The 19,480-nt window shown below is 41.1% G+C and overlaps 1 protein-coding gene across 2 annotated transcripts in view; it reads left to right on the top strand.

Moving 5' to 3' along the window:
• Positions 1-19,480, top strand: part of LOC136826034 (F-box/WD repeat-containing protein 7-like) — a 56,823-nt gene that overhangs the window by 31,491 nt on the left and 5,852 nt on the right. For both annotated transcript variants that reach the window (XM_067082905.1, XM_067082904.1), the window contains exons 10-12: positions 16,011-16,178; positions 17,202-17,388; positions 17,817-17,884. In XM_067082905.1, the coding sequence (XP_066939006.1) occupies positions 16,011-16,178; positions 17,202-17,388; positions 17,817-17,884 (423 nt within the window). The remainder of the gene's footprint in view (positions 1-16,010; positions 16,179-17,201; positions 17,389-17,816; positions 17,885-19,480) is intronic.

Raw genomic sequence — 19,480 nt, 5'->3', positions numbered from 1 at the left:
GGGTTAGGTAGCCCTGTCACTGTACAGGCAGGAGGTGACAAAGTCAAGACCCATTCAGTCAGGTTTCCCCAGGAGCATTTTATTATTATTCAGAAGATGAAACTTATTCATATGGAACAAGCCCACAGGGGCCATTGACTCTGAATTCAAACTTCCAAAGAATATGGTGTTCATTAGGAAGAAGTAAGAGGAGGTATAGCGAAATACGTAAAGAAGAGATCCCATTTATTAAAAAAAAATTAATAAATAGATAAAAATGTATTAAAATGCAAGGAGAATAGTATTAGGTCAGTAATGCACTGCATCTTCGCTTGAACTTGTAAAGTTCCAATCACACAGCATCCTCTGGGAGGCTGTTCCACTGTCCAACAGTGTGAGGAATAAAGGACTTGTGGAACTGAGAAATTCAACAGCAAGGCACATTTACTGCATATTGGTGCTGTTGTGCAATGAATCTGGTTGCTCTCGGCAGATAAGGGGTATCAGGGATCAGTTGTGAACGTGAAAGATCTCTGTTTTAAATACAACTTAAAACCACCAAGTTGAGTTCCATCAGTGGTGTTCAGAATTATAACTAACCTTCCTACAAGCCTTTGGTCAAGGCTTTGCAAAGTGACATAATGTCAAAGATGATCTTTTAAGCCTCTAAAACTAATAAATTCTTTATGGTGAAGTTATGCATATCAAGACCTGGAAGTCAATAGGTTTGTTTTTTCAGCTGACCTTGCAGCTAAGAGTAAAGTCCCAGTAGTCAGGATCAAGCCACTGAAAGTAAGTATATCTTAGTTTTACCAGACCACTGAGCTGATTAACAGCTCTCCTAGGGCTGGCCCGAAGGATTAGACTTATTTTACGTGGCTAAGAACCAATTGGTTACTTAGCAACGGGACCTACAGCTTATTGTGGAATCCGAACCACATTATAGCGAGAAGTGAATTTCTATCACCAGAAATAAATTCCTCTTACTCTTTATCAGCCGGCCGCGGGAATTGAACTCCCGCCCGTCGAATGACAGTCTGAAGCTCAACCGAGTCGGCCAACAAAGGGCTTAGGATCAAGCCACTGTACCCTTTGCTTGTACTTTTGGAAAATCAAAGTGTTCAGGAAGAATTCCCTCAGACTTATTCTCTAAGCTGGAGGTGTCAAGAGACATGCAATTGGGAATACTGTCACATATTGATGTTATATGGAATGGAATATAAAAATTTATGCCAAAGGCTAAGTGCTGGGACCTATGAGGACCTTCAGTGCTAAAAGGGTAAATAAGAGGAAAACCTTGCAGTTGCATTGTGAAACAATTGTTAGGAGAGTGTGGAGAGTACGATGGAAGAAAGAGAATAAGAATGGAGTTACAGTAAAAGGAATGAAAAGGGTTGCAGTTAGCGTCCAAAGGGATGCTGCAAAGAACGTCAAGTAATGCTTGCAGTGCACCACCTGAGGTACACGGACGGCACTACCCCCCCTTACAGGGATATTGACATAGAGGTTTTCTGAGCAATTATAGGAATATAATAGCAGTGCACCACTTGAGGTAAACGGACGGCACATAACTTGTGAAAGATGTAACATCCCAATAACAATCAAACATATCTTGATTGACTGTCCCAGATGGCATCATGAAAGAAAGACTTATGTACAAAATAAATCAATAAAGGATATTCTAGCAGAAGGTAATAACTTTTCAATTAATAATATCATTCTCTTAAACAAAATTAAATTGATAAGTAAAATATAATCTTCCCCCTTTTTTCCCTCACTTTTTTTTTCTTTCCCTCTTGATTTTTTTCTCTCCTAATTCCCCCCCCTTTTTTTATTATTTATTTATTTAACTACTTAATTTTTTATGTACTCTTTCCCCCCTTCTTTTCCCAGCCCGAGAAGAACCCTAAAAGAGTTCAGAGGTCTGGTTAAACAAATCATTTATAACTAACTAATTACCCCCTATACAGGGATATTGTCATAGAGATTTTCTTAGAGATTATAGGAATATAGTAGGTGACTAAGCACCACAAGCTTACTATAGGTACCTGCCCAGAAGATTAGAGGTGTTACAGTTTCTTTACTCCTTAAAAGGAGTCTTGATGTCAGTCAGTCTTGATTGCTAGTATGTGGAGATGCTAAACAATGTTTGCAAGCTGTTTCTTAAAGAGCAGTTGGACTTACTCATTAGTTTGGACTTAATCATTAGGACCTGTTGTAGCAGCAAGATATGTGGTCCCTCCTTTAGGTGAGGCTCTTAGGTTTGTAGCCTATTTTCTTCCCAGTATCCTTCCTATCTCTTATCCATTACTGTTTCCTGTGCATTGTGACTCTCCTTGCTACAGTTGTCATTCCTGAAAATACCCCTTCCAGTACTGGCTTTCAGCTTGCAATATTTCCTGACAGGTAAGAAGTGGAAGTTGGACTTTTTCACTCACTAATGTATGAATTCCAAACCTTTAGTTATTATTGCATCCAGAGATTTCAGTCAAACCTAGTACAAAAATAGACTGTCATGCATGGATGCATATGAAGAGAGATCACCCTTCCATCTGTCCATAAGCGTATCTCTTACTTCATGGTTGAAAAGACTTCACCTAGTCGCACGTGATCCAAAGTAACTTGTCATTTATAGGTGTACATAAAGGGAGAATGTCAATTTGTCTATCTGTGTCTACACAGTTTGAAGAATGGAATAGCTGAGTGTCCCAGTGCTTCGCTTGACAGGCTAAATTTTAGGGAATTTCATTCAAGCATGGTACAAAGGTAGACCATCATGCCGAAGGGATTTTTTCTGTTTGTCCGTGTATCAGTCTCACTGGTAAGGATTGAAAAGATTTCAGTTAAACTGAAATTGGTGTACAATGTATGATGAAAGATTGCCTGTTTGTATGCACTTGTAACCTGGGCTGTAACTTTTGAATTACAAGAGGTGGACACTTCACATTTGGCCTGCATGCTCTGCTAACAAAGCCCTTTCAAAGAACACCAAGGTTATTAACCCTTAAACGACTATTGGACGTATCATACGTCGACTAAAATTGTCTGTTGGGTGCCGAGTGGACGTACCGTACGTCAACTACAAAAAATTTCAACCTTCGGTCAACTTTGACTCGACCGAAATGGTTGAAAAACACAATTGTAAGCTAAAACTCTTACATTCTAGTAATATTCAATCATGTACCTTCAGTTTGCAACAAATTGGAAGTCTCTAGCACAATATTTTGATTTATGGTGAATTTTTGAAAAAACTTTTTTCTTACGCACAGGCGGTAACTCAGCCGAAAATTTCATAAATTCTTTCGTCATTTTGTCGTAATTTTTGCACTGTTCTGTATTATCCGTTACATAAAGTTTTATATGTGAAAAGTGTGCAACTTCATGTACAATACAGCAAAATACAACCCATGGTTGTAGCTTTTATCAGTTTGGAAATATTTTCATATAAACCATGATAACTGCCAAAATTTCAACCTTCGGTCAACCTTGACTCGACCGAAATGGTCAAAAAACGCAATTTTAAGCTAAAACTCTTACGATCTAGTAATATTCAATCATTTACCTTCATTTTGCAACCAATTGGAAGTCTCTAGCACAATATTTCGGTTTATGGTGAATTTTTGAAAAAACTTTTCCATACGTCCGCCCAGAAATTCTTTTTCACACGTTGTCGTAATGTTTGCACTGTTTTTATATTAGTCGTTACATAAAGTTTTATATATGGAAATGTGCGCAATTTCATGTAGAATACAACAGAAAATAACTCATGGTTGTAGCTTTATATCAGTTTTGACATATTTTCATATAAATCACGATAACTGCCAAAATTTCAAGCTTCGTCAACTTTAACTTGACCGAAATGGTCAAAAAACGCAATTATAAGCTAAAACTGTTACATTCTAGTAATATTCAATCATGTACCTTCATTTTGCAACAAACTGGAAGTCTCTAGCACAATATTTCGATTTATGGTGAATTTCTGAAAAAAAAAAAATTTTTTTCCTTACATCTGCGTGTGGTAATTCGGCCGAACATCTCAGAAATTCTTTCGTCATGTTGTCGTAATGTTTGCATCGTTTTACATTAGTCGTTACATAAACTTTTACATATGAAAATGTGCGCAATTTCATGTAGAATACAACAGAAAATAGCTCATGGTTGTAGCTTTTATCAGTTTTGAAATATTTTCACATAAATCACGATAACTGCCAAAATTTCAACCTTCGGTCAACTTTAACTCGACCAAAATGGTAAAAAAACGCAATTTGTAAGCTAAAACTCTTACATTCTAGTAACTTCATTTTGCAATAAATTGGAAGTCTCTAGCACAATATTTCGATTTATGGTGAATTTTTTAAAAAAACATTTTCCTTACGTCTGTGCGGTAACTCGGCTGAACATCTCAGAAATTCTTTCGTCTCGTTGTCGTAATATTTGCACCGCTTTATATTAGTCGTTACATAAAGTTTTATATATGAAAATGTGCGCAATTTCATGTAGAATACAACAGAAAATAACTCTTGGTTGTAGCTTTTATCAGTTTTGAAATATTTCCATATAAATCACGATAAATAGAAAAAATTCGACTTTTGGTCAACTTTAACTCGACCGAAATGGTCGAAAACTGCAATTGTAAGCTAAAACACTTACAGTCTAGTAATATTCAATCAATTAGCTTCATTTTTCAACAAACAGGAAGTCTCTAGCACAATACTTCGATTTATGGTGAATTTTTAAAAAAAAAATTTTTTTACGTCCAGGCATTACGAATTCATGCATCATTTTGTGATAATATTTTCTCTGTGTTGCTTTGATCGTTTTAAAATTTGTTATATACCTAAATCATTGCAATTTAGTGTACAATACAACTAAAAAAAATTAACTCATTAGCTTTAACCGTTTTGCTTACAGCGCGATTTGTATACAATTATATACGTTTTTTTTTCGCTGTCATATATTCCAATATTTATATATGATAATGATATTTTTTCATTTCTGATGGTTGCATACTAAACTTCAGGCATTGACAAAAAAGGAGCCAAAATGAACTCTTAATCTTAAAAACTAAGCGTGCTGTGATTTTTTGAAAAAAACTTTTTTTCCGCTTCGGCGCTAACTCACCGAACGCTGCCGACATACGGGAGACATTTTTGTAAATAGGGCTTCGGCGTTAAAGGGTTAAGTGTGACTATGACTACCTCACCAAGAGTAGATACCCTCAAGGCCTTTTGTGTTTCACAAGCTTATTATGTCAGGAGAAAATTGTTGGATTCGTGACCCACCAATGACCCAGTTGATAGCATTTCATTCAAATTACTGCTTCTGAGTGGATTTGATAGAAATAATCAACATGCATTCAGTTATGTACCTTTACAAAAACTTACAGAGAAATTGGTTTGGGGTCAGCAAATAACTAAGTATGCAGTAAAGTAAATTAGTAAGCATTCATGAAAATGTTCATAATTCACTTGTCCGTAACATATCGAGGTTATATTGTGCAAGCATATATATTGAATCTCTCTCTCTCTCTCTCTCTCTCTCTCTCTCTCTCTCTCTCTCTCTAGTTGTTATATATATATATTAGAAAAAATCTTGTCTTGTATTTTACTTATAATTTCTTTGGGTGAATGATAATGTGGACAGTTATACTGGTCAATGTTTATGTTATTTTGAAGAAATTTACCATTACAAGAGATAATAAAGTAGTACCTCTTATCTGTTTTCCCCTTATTCGACACTGAACACTACTTTGTGTACAGTTCTTTGCAGTATATTCTGCGTTGTTTATAAGCAGACTAAGTATGTTGTTTGTTGTTTATAAGCATATTTAGTGTATATATGGTTATTTGGTATTGACAAGGTAGTGGAGAGCAAGGGTACAAAGCTGTCGTTTTACATCCACAGAGTGTTTTTTCATCATATCCAGAAATTTCTATTATCCATCAGGGCCTCTGATGTATTAATGCTGATATGGGAGAGATTATTGTACGAATTTATGTATACAGTAAACCCCCCGCATTCACGTTCTCATGATTCGTGGACTCACGTATTTACAGATTTCTCTGTGAAATGTATCTACCCATTATTCGCGGAAAATTCGCCCATTTGCCGTATTTTTCACTGAGAAATATTCACTAATTACAGTATTTTCATATTTTCATGAAAAAATGCACTTTTTGTGATAAAACTTAAAATCCTCAGGTATAAGCATTTTTAGAGTTTTTTTGTGTTTAAACTATCAAAATAAGCCATGCTAAGTGTTTTTAGAGGGGTTTTAAGTATTCGCGGATTTTAGCTATTTTGGGGGGGTGGGTTGCGGTATGCATCCCCCGCAAATACGGGGATTTACTGTAATTAGTAGCTTTTGTTTATCGTGTAGGAATGCTTGTGGTTTTAGTGTCAACTGATGTTTATTGAGCTTGTATGTATTGTTGCAGTTATTTGCTTTTAAATTGAAATTGTGTAAAGTACTGCTGGTTTTTCTTAACATCGTATCAACTTTAACTCACTGCAAAGAATTCACACTTATGCAAATGCACACACTTCTACCTAAATATTGCAGTAAAATATTTATTGCAGTTTTAATGTGGTTTCAGTGTTTATGTCAAAATACTGTACATGACTTTTGAAGGTGGTGGTACAGATAGTTCTTACCCACCCTGTCCATAAGGCTCTTGAAGATACTCTATGCCTTGTCTTGAATAGTTGGAAGGCAGTGGAGCATATTTTTTAACCTGGTCCTCCATCCATATAGCCAACATTTTTCCCATCATATGACTGGCTCTTTGTTACCAGATACTAAATGAATAGTTAGATGAATGTGCAATGCACTGAAAATGACCTTTGAAAGCTTTTACCAGATTTGACCGATATCCCTTTAACCATGTAAGAAGAGTTGCAGTGATCTGGTGTAACAGACACTAATATGCAGACAGTTGGACAGTCTACTTTCATGCACATCTATGCATTATTGCTGACTGTGGGTAAGACGACATCACTACTTGAGATGCGTACGAAGATGTGCAGGCTGCATGAATAAAAGGATTTTGACAAAGGAAAAATCTATTTCTGGGGAGAGACCTGTGTCACCCGGTGAAATAACCATTCAGCACTTATTTCTAGGTAAATCTATTGCTAAATATACCAGAGAAAAGCTAAATGTCAAGCTGGAGTTACTACCCCCAGTGCGAGCTCCATGAAATGGAGTCGTGTATGTGAAAGGGTGAGATTGTCACAATCACAGGTCTCCGCCCTGTAGACATTCCCGATGTCAAAAGTCCTACCAAGTGAGGTGCCGATATAATGCCCGCACCACTCGCGGACCGACAACACACCAGCACCACCTACATTCCATGTTAGCACCCACCACCTAGGAATGGTATTTTTATCAAGGGGGAAAAGGAAGAAGAGAGTGGGTCACCAGACACAGGTCTCTCCCCAGAAACAGATTTTTCCTTTGTCAAAATCCTTTTTCTGGGCTTCCCGACCTGTGTCACCCGGTGAAATAATAACAGAGAAACAAAATACCATCCTGCAAAATACCATCCTGAAAAACTAAAGAAGCTTGTAATGGAAAGAAATAAAACTATAATTCCACAAGAATTTTAATTATTCAAGTAGCAAAATAGATATTCCAATACATAAACTATAGTAAGGTGGGGGAACTGTCCCGCAAGACAAGAGAACAAAAAGACATAAAACGTACTTAAAAGTTACAAACAGGGGACAATTACAAAAATTGCAACATGGTCAGGAGACAGGCTGTGAAGTATGCCTGACCCGGAGGTGATGGAAAGGGAATAAGTGAGGCAGGTAGGAGGGAGGAAAGTGACCGAATATAAAGAAAAGGAGTTAAATAGAGGAAGGAACAATGCTTCCTGCCGCCACTGTGGTGAATTTTAGAGCTTCTAGAGATTTCAAATAGTGGCATTTGAAAACCAGGGGAGACTTCCACCCTGTATATTTTGTAAGATCCTCAAAATTCATGTGATGGAAATAATTAGTGGAGGTAGCCACCGCTCTAATGTCATGAACCTTCGGAACTGAGTCTGGGTTTGCTTGTTTAATAAAATATAAGATCTGTTGTCTGATGGCCTTCGTAGAAATAGTTCCTCCACCTTCCCTTATAAACAGAGGCCCCGAAGTTATTTGCAAGGTCCTGTCTAAATAAGCCTTTAAAGTAAAGACCGGGCTTAGGGATAGGTCTTGTGGGAGGGGGACGACCTTCCAGGGAGACCATCTATCTTGAGGATCTTCATTCTTAGCTAGGAATTTAAGGTGAGGGGCTGGCAACACTTCACCTGATGGAAGGAAATCGATATGATTGGGCTCTCTAGACAGGGCAGACAGCTCGGAAATTCTAGCACCTGAAGCTAAACTAATTAAAAATAAGGTCTTCCTCAATAAACTTTGGAATGAACAAGATTGATTATCAGTTTCTGAGGCTAATTTAAGGACATCATTTAAGAACCAGGAAACCGTGTGTGGACGGGTTACTGGTCTCAAACGGGCACAGGCTTTAGGAATTGAAGAAAAATAAGAGTCCGTTAAGTTAATATTGAACCCGTGTAAAAATATCTTTTTCAAAGCTGATTTGGCTGTAGTAATGGTACTTGAGGCAAGACCTTTTTCAAATAAAGACCTAAAAAATGAAATTGCTAGGTTCGTGGTCATTATGGTTGCTTCAGATTCTTTTAGGAAGAGTGCTAATTTCTTAACTGCTGAGTCATACTGTCTGAGAGTGGATTCCCGTTTGTCTGATTCTAGGAACAAAGTGTTAATAGGGTCAATATTAGCATCTTTCTGAGCTGCAAACTTCATGAAATCCACAAAGCTAGGGCATTCTGAATTCTTGAGGAAGCTGACACAGTCTGAGTTTGTACTATTTGCGTCAGTTTTGGGTTGGGAATTTGTAAACACCGAAGCTTCAGCTCTAGAAGAAGCGGAAACCAGTTGCTCTTCGGCCAATTGGGAGCCACCAGAGCTACCTGGCCCTTGAATGTCCTGAGCTTGTGAAGGACTTTCAGTAACAGGTTTACTAGAGGAAACAGATAGATCCTCCTCCACTTGTTCCAATCTATTGACATTGCATCTGTGGAGTGTGCTAGAGGGTCCAGGTTGGGAGCCACATAACAGGGAAGTTTGTGGTTGCATTCTGTTGCAAAGAGATCTACTTCGAGACCCGGAACTTGACTGCAAATCCAATTGAATGAAGTTTTGTCCAGGGACCATTCCGACTCCAGCGGAGTTGTCCTGGATAGGGAATCTGCAATGACATTCCAGACTCCTGCTAGATGAGTCGCAGACAGATGCCACCGGTGTTTGTTTGCTAAGGAAAATATTGCTATCATAACCTGGTTGATCCGGCTCGACTTGGAACCCCCTCTGTTTATACAATGTACCACCACTGCACTGTCCAAGACCAGTCTTATATGGATCAGACTGTTTGGACATAGCTTCTTCAAGGTTAGAAAGACTTCCATAGCTTCCAGGACATTGATATGGAACTGGCGGAACACAGTGGACCAAGTCCCCTGAACTTTCTTGTGTTGAGAGTATCCTCCCCACCCGCTTAGAGAAGCGTCGGTGTGAATCACTAGTGCCGGAGGGGGAAATTGAAGCGGTACTGAATTCGATAAGCTCTTGACTGTTGTCCAAGGCCGGAGTCTCGTTTTCAAAATTGGCGGAATTAGAGACACCTTGTCTCTGAACCTGATGTTGGCTCGGCTCCGCCATACCCTGTTTATATCCTTCAGTTTGGATTTCAGTAGAAGATCCGTTACCAAAGCGAACTGAAGAGAACCTAAGACTCTTTCTTGGGTACGGCGGGAAGCTTTCTTGTTCCTGAGGAACTGTCTGGTTGCCTTGGCTATTTCTCTCCGTTTGGCCGGAGGAAGAGATAGTTTGTGTGAACGTAGGTCCCACTGGATCCCTAACCATTGAAAGCGACTCTCCGGTACTAGGCGGGATTTCTCCCTGTTTATTTGAAAGCCTAGAGATTCTAGAAAGCCGATTACTATGGCTGTTGCTTTCCGGCATTCGTTGGCGTTGGATGCCCAAATGATCCAATCGTCCAGGTATGCAGCCAGCATGATCCCTTGAGACCGTAGTTGCTGAACTACTGTATCTGCCAGTTTGGTGAAGATTCTGGGGGCTATGTTGAGACCGAATGGCATGACTCTGAACGAGTATGCTTGATTTCCCAGTCTGAACCTCAGATAAGGAGAGAACCTTCTCGCAATCGGGACGTGATAATAAGCGTCTGAAAGATCTATAGAGGTGGTTACGGCTCCACGGGCCAGTAGGGTCCGAACCTGCGAGATTGTAAGCATTCGAAACTTGTCGCATTGAATGTTAGAATTTAGACGGGACAAGTCTAGAATTACTCTTTGTTGACTGGAACCTTTCTTTGGAATACTGAACAGTCTGCCTTGGAATTTCAAGTGTCTCGCTTTCTTTATTGCCCTCTTTTGTAATAGATCTTTCACAAAGTCCTTCAGAGCCTTGGACGGTGATTGATGGAACCTGACTAGGGGGGGAGGACTTCTGCACCAACTCCACCCCAGTCCTTTGGAGACTATGCTCTGGGCCCAGGGACTGAAGTTCCACTGGTCCCGAAAATGAAACAACCTCCCGCCTACCTGAGATATCTCACTGGGCGGGAGATGGTCTGCCTCCTCTGGAGCCTCTGCCTCCCCTTCCTCGGAAGGAGGAGCGAGGTGCTCCCCTGCCTCTGTAGTATCCTCTGGCCCTAGTTCCCCTTGCATTCTGGATAGACCGAAATGCCCCCTGGCTTTCATATGAAGCATTGAAAGCCGGGGAAGATACATACGAGGGGGCAGCGAGAGACTGAGGAGCTGGCTGAACCAGCACATATTGAGGCTGAGGCTGAGTGTGCGAGGTTGAAGGCTGGCCGGGTGCGGGGACCTGGACAGCCTGCAAGACAGTCTGAGCAGGGAGCCGTTTAAACTTTTTGAACTTCTTACCGGACTTAGGATGGGGTCCGGCGGGTCTGCTTGCTTACGCTTGTAAGGCAGACCCCAACGGGAGCGGAGACTCTGATTGGCCCTAGTTGCTTCAGCTAGGACCGCATCAACCTCTTCTTGAGGGAAGAGATTAGCTCCCCAGATGGAGCTCTTCATAAGCCTGTTAGGCTCATGACGGATGGAAGCTGCCGAAAAGATGTGCTTCCTGCAGTTCATCCGGGCCGTGATGAAGTCATAAAGGTCCTGTTGAAAACTCGCCAAGAGAGATTTCGTCAGGACCTGAAACAAAGTGTCTTCGCTGTAGACCACTGACGTTGCCTCCGCCAAAGTCAGAGAGTTTAAGGACCTGCTAAGCCTGTCCTTAGTCTCAGCTTCAGCCTTCAGGAGCGAATCCGGGATCTTAGGGAGTTGCTCGCTGAACAAATTAGAGGCGCAGTCAGGGTCGAGCCGAGTCACTGTGAAAGTGGCTGGGGCTCCTTCCCAAAATTCAGAATCTCTGGGGAAGACAAGAGAGGTGGGATCTGTCTCCCGGAGATGAGGAAGGGGTTTACCCTCCATACACGCTTGGCTAGTGAGGGAAGCCACTTTTGAAGTGCAAGGGGTAGGGAGAATTTCTCCCAAAGAGAACATTGTAAAGGCACCCTTGGCCGGAGTGAGTTTGGTGTTCTCTGCTTGCCACTCCATTAATGTTCGAAGCAGAGACGACTGAGCTTGGTCCCTCGGGAAGATGACCGTCTCCTTTGGGACCTTGTCGGAACGGATCCACACCTCCTCTGTAAGCCTGGCAAAACCGGGATAAGGAGGTTCCAGACCGGGAGGGAAGAATTCAAGTTCCTCCAGCCTGCGAGTGCCTAGGCCCTCAATTGTCAGAGTACCTTCATGCTGAGGAGCATAAAGGGTCAGTCACCAAGGGTTCCCCTTATCGAAGGGAGGAAGGCTGTAGGTGTCCGGGATGGAGAAGGGTCTGGCGGCCGCTCCGCCGCTCATGAACCCCGAGATTAAGTTCCCTTGGGACTTAACCTGCTGCGACAGGGAAAGCACGGAAGCATTGGATGATGAAAGCTGAGAGGAGAGTTGCGACAGCTTGTCGTCAACTCTCTTGTCGAGCTTCTGCATAAGAAGCTCGGCAAATGTTTCTGCATCAAAGGAAGGAGGGGTGGAACCTCCTTGCTTTGTTTTGTCCGTGAACCCTTACCAGAAGTAGAGGCCTTGCTCGTGGACGGCACAGGACTAGGAGCCCGTGACGCCTTCGAGGGAACCCCGGAGCGGACTTTCTGGGTTTTTAAGGTCTTTTTCTTGATAGATTTGACCTTAGGGACGGTAGACCTTGCACCGTCCATAAGGCAAGAGGATTTCACGAATCCCCTGAAAGAGGAAGCAGAAGGAGAAGGAGAACTAAAGAGATAGTCACCTGCCTCACTTACCCCCTTACCTGCTTGGAGATCCAGGTCCACGTTCATGGGCTCCAAGTTCAAATTAAGGGCCGCAACGTCTTCGGTGACCTCTCCGCATGCGGCTGCGTCTTCCTGGGAGGGTTGAGTCATTTCCCGGATCCCAGCGATCAAAGGGGCGGCTACCTCATCCGCAACTGACGCTGAGATCCAGGCGCCGGGGAAGAGAACGCTGCAGATGTCTTTGGAAAGAACGTAGGGTTTCCCTGCCCCGACGTTCCTCCCGAAGCTGCTGACCCAGGACTTAAGGGTCAAAAGCGAAGAGTCACGAGAGCTGCGGTCAATCTGAAAGAAGGAGAATGTCAACTAACCAAATCTCCTAGAAGACTAATATCTTCCAATTATCCATAAGAGACAAAACTCAAAAGAAAGTATGAATCAGAAAAGGAAAATCTAACTTACCGATTCATCCAGAACCCGCTCGTAAAGAGCGTAGCACACCTCACAGCCATCAGGGTGCCAGACGACCAGGTCCCCCACGTGGACGGCGCACCCGGAGTGGGACCTGCAGACCTCATGTCCGCTCCCCTGCTGGAGGACTGCCGTGCACCCCTGCTCCTGACAACGAACCATCTGCAGATGGACAAGTACATGAGTATGCTGATAAGGCCGCCGGAGTAGGGTGCCGGAGCAGCGTCTTAGGATAATAAATTAACTGGGCATGTAATAGGACCAGATAGACCCCGCCGGAATATGCCGGAATGATAAGAGGTCTACTAGACCATACATGATCAAGAAAATAATACAAAACAAAGGTACCGCCGGAGTTAATCCGGAGAAACAGGGAGGTCCCGTTAAAAACATGCGTCAACAAAATTAAAAACAACAATACATATACAGTGAACGGTTAACTTATGATTAAGTGGTAAAAAGTTTCCGCTTGTAGCCGGGGGAGTCACGTTACCCTGATATAGTGACGGCGGAGGAGGTGTGGTGAGCACCGACCGACCATACACCATACCCACCGGAGTGGTATAAGAAATGAGAGCAACGAGAAAGCCCGACTACTAGCGGAAAATGCAAAATTAGACTAGTCAACGAAAGATAGATACTTGGGAAAGGGACAAGTTCTAAATGAATAGAACGGAGGATAATGTCAGTGACATGTGAAAATGAGGCAGAAGACAGTCAGGTGGAAAACTCTAACTGGCTACATGCACAAAAATTTTTCCCTGCGAGGCGACGGTCTACGAGAACGACACCCTGGCTGGGGGAAAACAACACACTGACGCTGGGGAAGGGAGGGGACAGGCCAAGGGAGGGGGACCAGTAGAGACGGCCAGGGGGTGAGTGAGCACTCCCCGGACGTCATGAGTCCCACCCCTTCTCTCTCCCGAGAGGTCGAACATGTACGAACGACTAACCGAGAGAAGAGAGGATAGGGGACCCTCAAAGGCCAAAGTGTGCAAGGAAAGGTAAAAAGGGATGGTGGCCAGGAGTGGGGAGGCACCCCTGGACACCACACAAGTTCTCGACAGGGTGCCGACCGGGTAAGGTCAGAAATCTTGTGTAGAGAGAACAGGGGGGAACCAATCCATGCGGAGGAAGGGGTGTAGGCTATTAACGTAAGGATCAGGGCAAAAGCTCTCAAACCTTGGTAAGTTAACAAAATATGTGAAAACGAACCAAGGGGAAAAGAGCAGGGAGGCAGGGGAAGGTGGTAGGAGAGGGGGATACACATGAAGCTGGAAACTGTCCCGAAGGTGCGGTCCGGACAAGGGTAGGCTACGTAAGAGACCCTCGCTATTCCAGCTTAACCTTACTAGGACTCAGTAGCCCAAACGGAAAGGCCGAAATAGGGAGAGGGAGGAAACGCAGGCCAAACACCTCCAACAGAACAACAACCAAAGAGAAGCACCAACCATGAGGCCCTCCTACACACCTAACCTCTTCCAAGGGAACAGATCGCTAATAGCGTAACCCTAGGCTAACCTAACATAGCCGCCCAGCGGTCAGGGAGGTAGCTCAGGAGGGAAACGGTATCTAACAGACTAGCCTAAATAGTTAACGTCACTAAGGTGTAAAAGAAATAAATCAAATAATAAAAGACACATGTAGAAGGGAGAACCAAACCCAATGCGATATGAGCGCGGAGGGAAAATGGCCGACCCTCACAAAATAAACAATGAACATAATCTGTAAATATCTAAAGCATCCGTGCGCAAGGCGTAAAATAAACCTAATAAGCATAACTGTACCATCTCAGATAATAAACCCACGAGCTGGAGGAGGTGAGGGTCCAAAATAAAAATCCATATAAAACTGGTTAAAGAGCGGATAGGCCCGAGGGGGAAACTCGTAGCCTAAGCGACAAGGACCCGCACATCCCCAGGGAAGGGTAACAGAATAAATAATGAATTAAGCCACTATGAATATGCTGGATAAACATAAGGCACAAAAAACATAAATAAAAGGCAGGGGAGCGAAGCCCCGATAAAAACCCCGTACCGAGACTGAAGGTCACATGAGGCCGGGAGGAAGGCAATCGAGGCAGGCGTTATAAATCCCCCTAATTACAAAATTAGAGGGAAATAAGGAGCCTCAACCGCCTAAAATAAAATAAAGAGATGGTACTCAACTTAGGTGATGACGAATCCTGGGATGAAGCCATGATACCAGAAAATAAAGCACAAAAAAGGCGCACAAAGCAAAAAGCTACCAAAAGCGATGCGTGCTAAAAATGGAATGTAGGTGGTGCTGGTGTGTTGTCGGTCCGCGAGTGGTGCGGGCGTTATATCGGCACCTCACTCGGTAGGACTTTTGACATCGGGAATGTCTACAGGGCGGAGACCTGTGATTGTGACAATCTCACCCTTTCACATACACGACTCCATTTCATGGAGCTCGCACGGGGGGTAGTAACTCCAGCTTGACATTTAGCTTTTCTCTGGTATATTTAGCAATAGATTTACCTAGAAATAAGTGCTGAATGGTTATTTCACCGGGTGACACAGGTCGGGAAGCCCAGAAATCAGTAGTTGTTGTCATGCTGTACACAGACATTGTTTATTGTTGTTATAAGTACAACCATGGCTTATTTTTTCCTCAAACTTTTGGTTAGCAAAGGGCAAGCAAGTTTTAAGTCAAGGATTATTTGTGTATGTTTTCCTGTTGATGCATTATCTTCTGCAACATATTTCATTGAAATGTATTTAGTCATATATGTAGGTGAACATATATCAGTTAACCAGTATCTAGTGCATAATCACATACAAATCCTCATTTCTGGAGAGCCCTTATTGCAGGTCAGCAGAAAGCAAATTGTCTTTTTGGTTTGAGGGCATTTCTCCCATTGGGCTGCTGCCTGTTCATAATGAAATCAAATCAAATAATCCTGAGAGATCTGTCACAGCTTTTAATGGAATATCAAAACAGTTGTGAAAATGATAAACAGTGGTGCAAGATCTTTTTTATTAGACTGAAAGAATGCACATCAAATGCAAATCAAAACTTTAGTGAGACAAATTGAAATGTGGACTTGATAGGCTTTAATTTTTTTATTGTAATTGTAACATGTCCACCATTACTGATCCACAAATAGCTGTTACAATTGTTGGAGATAAGGAAATAGATTAAAAATAATTTTTTTCTTCAGGTTGATGGTGAACGTGTTGTAAGTGGCAGCTATGACCACCTGGTTAAGGTTTGGGCACTCTCTTCAGGCGAATGTCAGCTTACTCTTGCTGGCCATCAAGCTCCTGTTCTCACAGTTGCCTTTGACGAAGATAAGATTATTTCTGGTGCAGCTGATAAAACCATTAAGGTAAGCTGGTACTCTTAAAACTGGAGGTAGCTTCATTATTGTATTTAATGGGGGCTTGGCATATTGAGTTGTAACAAAATAACGTGAATTACGTATTATCATTATTATTTCTCATTTTTGGTTTCAAGTTACCCAGTGCCAGCTCAGAATTTGTTCTGTCATCATCCCATAAGATATGTATACTAAGTTTGGTATCATATCATGGTTCAGAACTTAATTAATTACATTAGGTTCTAATGTAAATAATTTGTTGTAGATGTGGAACAGTTTGTGTTTAACAAAGTGTTTACTTATAGCTCTCATTGTACTTGTTACCAAATATCTCAGACAAAAATTCTTTGAAGGAAAAGAATCACAAACATATGAATATTGTGTGGTGTTGGCAAACCCAGTCTTGAGAGTCAGTCAGGTTCATACTGTATCCAATTGTATCATGTGACTTTTGAGACCTAATTTTCAGCTCAGTTTTGGAAATTATTTTACTTCCTTTGTAAATCCATTATGGATGGTAGTAAATTTTCGAAAGGCATATAATTACAGATTACTTGTATCACTGTTAACAGGGCTCTCTCTCACAACAAAGCTACACGTAAGGGGGATAAAACTATATAAATTTCTCAAGCACCAGGCAGATCCTTCACTTCATAGTAAACCATGGGGTTATGAAAGTACAGTTGTGACCCCACATATATTGTGATTTGGGCTCCGTTAAGCAAACATATATACCTGATTTTTTAAACAAAAGTAAGTTTTTCAAACAAACTGTTTACTTTTGCAAGATTTTCTTCCTCCTTGCTGTGTGCTCTTTCAACAAAATGATTTATGAAGCAGATCAAGGTATGGGACTTATGGTTCTGTTCACATGTATAGTACATGCAGTCATAATACTCTTGAGAATTTTTTGTCTGGGATTTTTTGTGATTTTTATGAAGTAATGATTTTGCTTTAAAAACTTAACTGTTCTTGTTATAAACTTGACTATTGAAATTATTGTCTCTGCATGTTTAAACATTTTCTTACCAGGTTTGGCAGCTAAGTTCTGGTCAGTGCCAAAAAACATTAACTGGTCATGAAGACGCTGTAACAACCCTAACATTTGATGAGACTGCCATTATCTCTGGGTCTCTTGACTGTACGATACGTTTGTGGTGCCTCTCTTCAGGCCAGTGTGTAGGAGTCCTTGACTGGATGTCCAGTGAGGGCCATACAGGTATGAATAGTCAAAATTGATCAGTTAAATTTAGTCCATTGTAATCATGTATACAATCTGCCATAGAGAGCATTTTTTAGTATTTTGAAATTTCATTTACAGTTGTATGTAAGTAGTTGATCTTTTTTATTTTTTTAAAGTTAAAAATTACCAGCATTTTTAGAATGCAAACACACTTTTGTCATTTAATAACAGAGCCTTGGAATTTATAATAGCACATTTCAGTAATTTTGTAGGGTTCTTATGGAGGGTCCTAATTGGTATGTATTTGGATCGGTATAATATTTCCTTAACTAATGGCATGACCCTTCTCTTGGTGATTTTAGATCCATAGCTGTTCAGCTTCTCTCAAGTGGCTTTGTGTACACAGTGAATGATAAATGTAATTTTATCTGATTTTAGGAATTTTAATATCATATTCATCATAGGTGTGATAAGATGCCTGGCAGCCGACTCCTGGCGGATTGTTAGTGCTTCCGACGATAAAACAATCAAGGTAGGTGCCTCACATGTTCGTGCTTCTTGGTTTTCTGCATCATCCACGGTGTAATTACAAATTTTTATTTCTATATGGTTGTTTCTATAAGAATATAAAAAATGAATCCTCATATAACCCTGTGCATTGTTTAGGACTCATCCATATTTTGTTTCAGATCCAACCTCAGAATCAGTGTTTCTTTTATCAATGCATGAGAAATCATTTCCAGCTAAACTCGTTGGTCCTCTGTCAGAATTTCCCAAATTTTTTTTTATCTTTTATTATTTGTTTATTCAGTTATATACCTATTTTGTTGTATTTAACATCCTGTGATAAAGTATGGCTATCCAGTTTCAAATGATATCAGATCAGTATCTTACCATAAAGGGTGACTTTACAGAAATGAACAAAGGAAAAGGATTCTGGCACACTTGGCCCTACATAATTTGAAGTGATTGATTTATAGACAGTAAACCCCAAGTAGTAGCCCCTCAGCTTATCAGATGCATTGGGGTTTGGGCTGCTTGAACATTTGGGATATCCTATAGCTAATAGTAATTCTGTATAATGTATAGCATATTTTCAACTCCAAACCTTCATTCTATTTGATAGATTTATATGCAGATTTCACAACTTATAAATATGTAGCCTAGAAAAATGAAAATGAATGTGTTGGTAAATCTGAAAGTATGATAAGTTGCACAGCTAATTCAGTCATGAATGCTATTTTCGCTTATATATCATCATGAAGAATCTAGGAAACATATTCACAAGCATGGGACAAAGCAATATCAGAACCAAGACCATGCAGATTGTAAGATCTCCATTGCTGTATTGACTTGTATCATTATATAACAATGAAACTATCACAAATATTTTGTTGACTAGCAAGTAGGGCCTTAAAAATTTTGGGTCAGATGGTAGGATAGAGTTTGAAATGATATCATAAGGGAAATTACGAAAGTTCCATATGTAAACAAGATGATTATGAAGAGGAGATAGGGATGGCTTGGACACATCCTTAGTACCAGCCTTGGGGAATAGTACATGATAGTGTCAGTTGGAAGACCCAAACCTACTTGAATGAGAACCGTGAGTTAGGAGACTGGGGACGAGTGGAGATTTGTTGAAGGTAAAGCACAAGAAAGGCAACAGTAATGAAGTTTCACCGAGGCATTTTGCATTACAGTGTTGGAAGTGATTCATTTTGTCTATATCAAGAAAAAAAGTTTTTGCTAGCTTGAGCACTGTCCATTTATTTATTACTATGTAGTTTTTTTCACAACAAAACATTTACTAGAAAATACCCCACACTTGTAATATTCACATGTCCTGTACACTCCTTTCCCATTTTGGAAGAACATCGTCAGCTGGCCAGCTGCACTTTGCATGTGTGTCATGGATCCAGGCAGTCAAAAACCTCATTTTCATGTGTCTAGCCTGCTGGGAACAAGTTTCTCTCTAGCTCTTCGTTGGGTGAGTCGGTAGAGCTGCGGACTGTCACTCGATGGGCCGGAGTTCAATTCCCCGGCCGGCTGATGAAGAGTTAGAGGAATTTACTTCTGGTGATAGAAATTCATTTCTCGCTATAATGTGGTTCGGATTCCACAATAA

Source organism: Macrobrachium rosenbergii, chromosome 40, assembly GCF_040412425.1.
Source record: "Macrobrachium rosenbergii isolate ZJJX-2024 chromosome 40, ASM4041242v1, whole genome shotgun sequence".
NCBI lineage: Eukaryota > Metazoa > Arthropoda > Malacostraca > Decapoda > Palaemonidae > Macrobrachium > Macrobrachium rosenbergii.
Note: the sequence above shows the minus strand (reverse complement) of the source record. Positions and strands in the feature narration are given on the sequence as shown.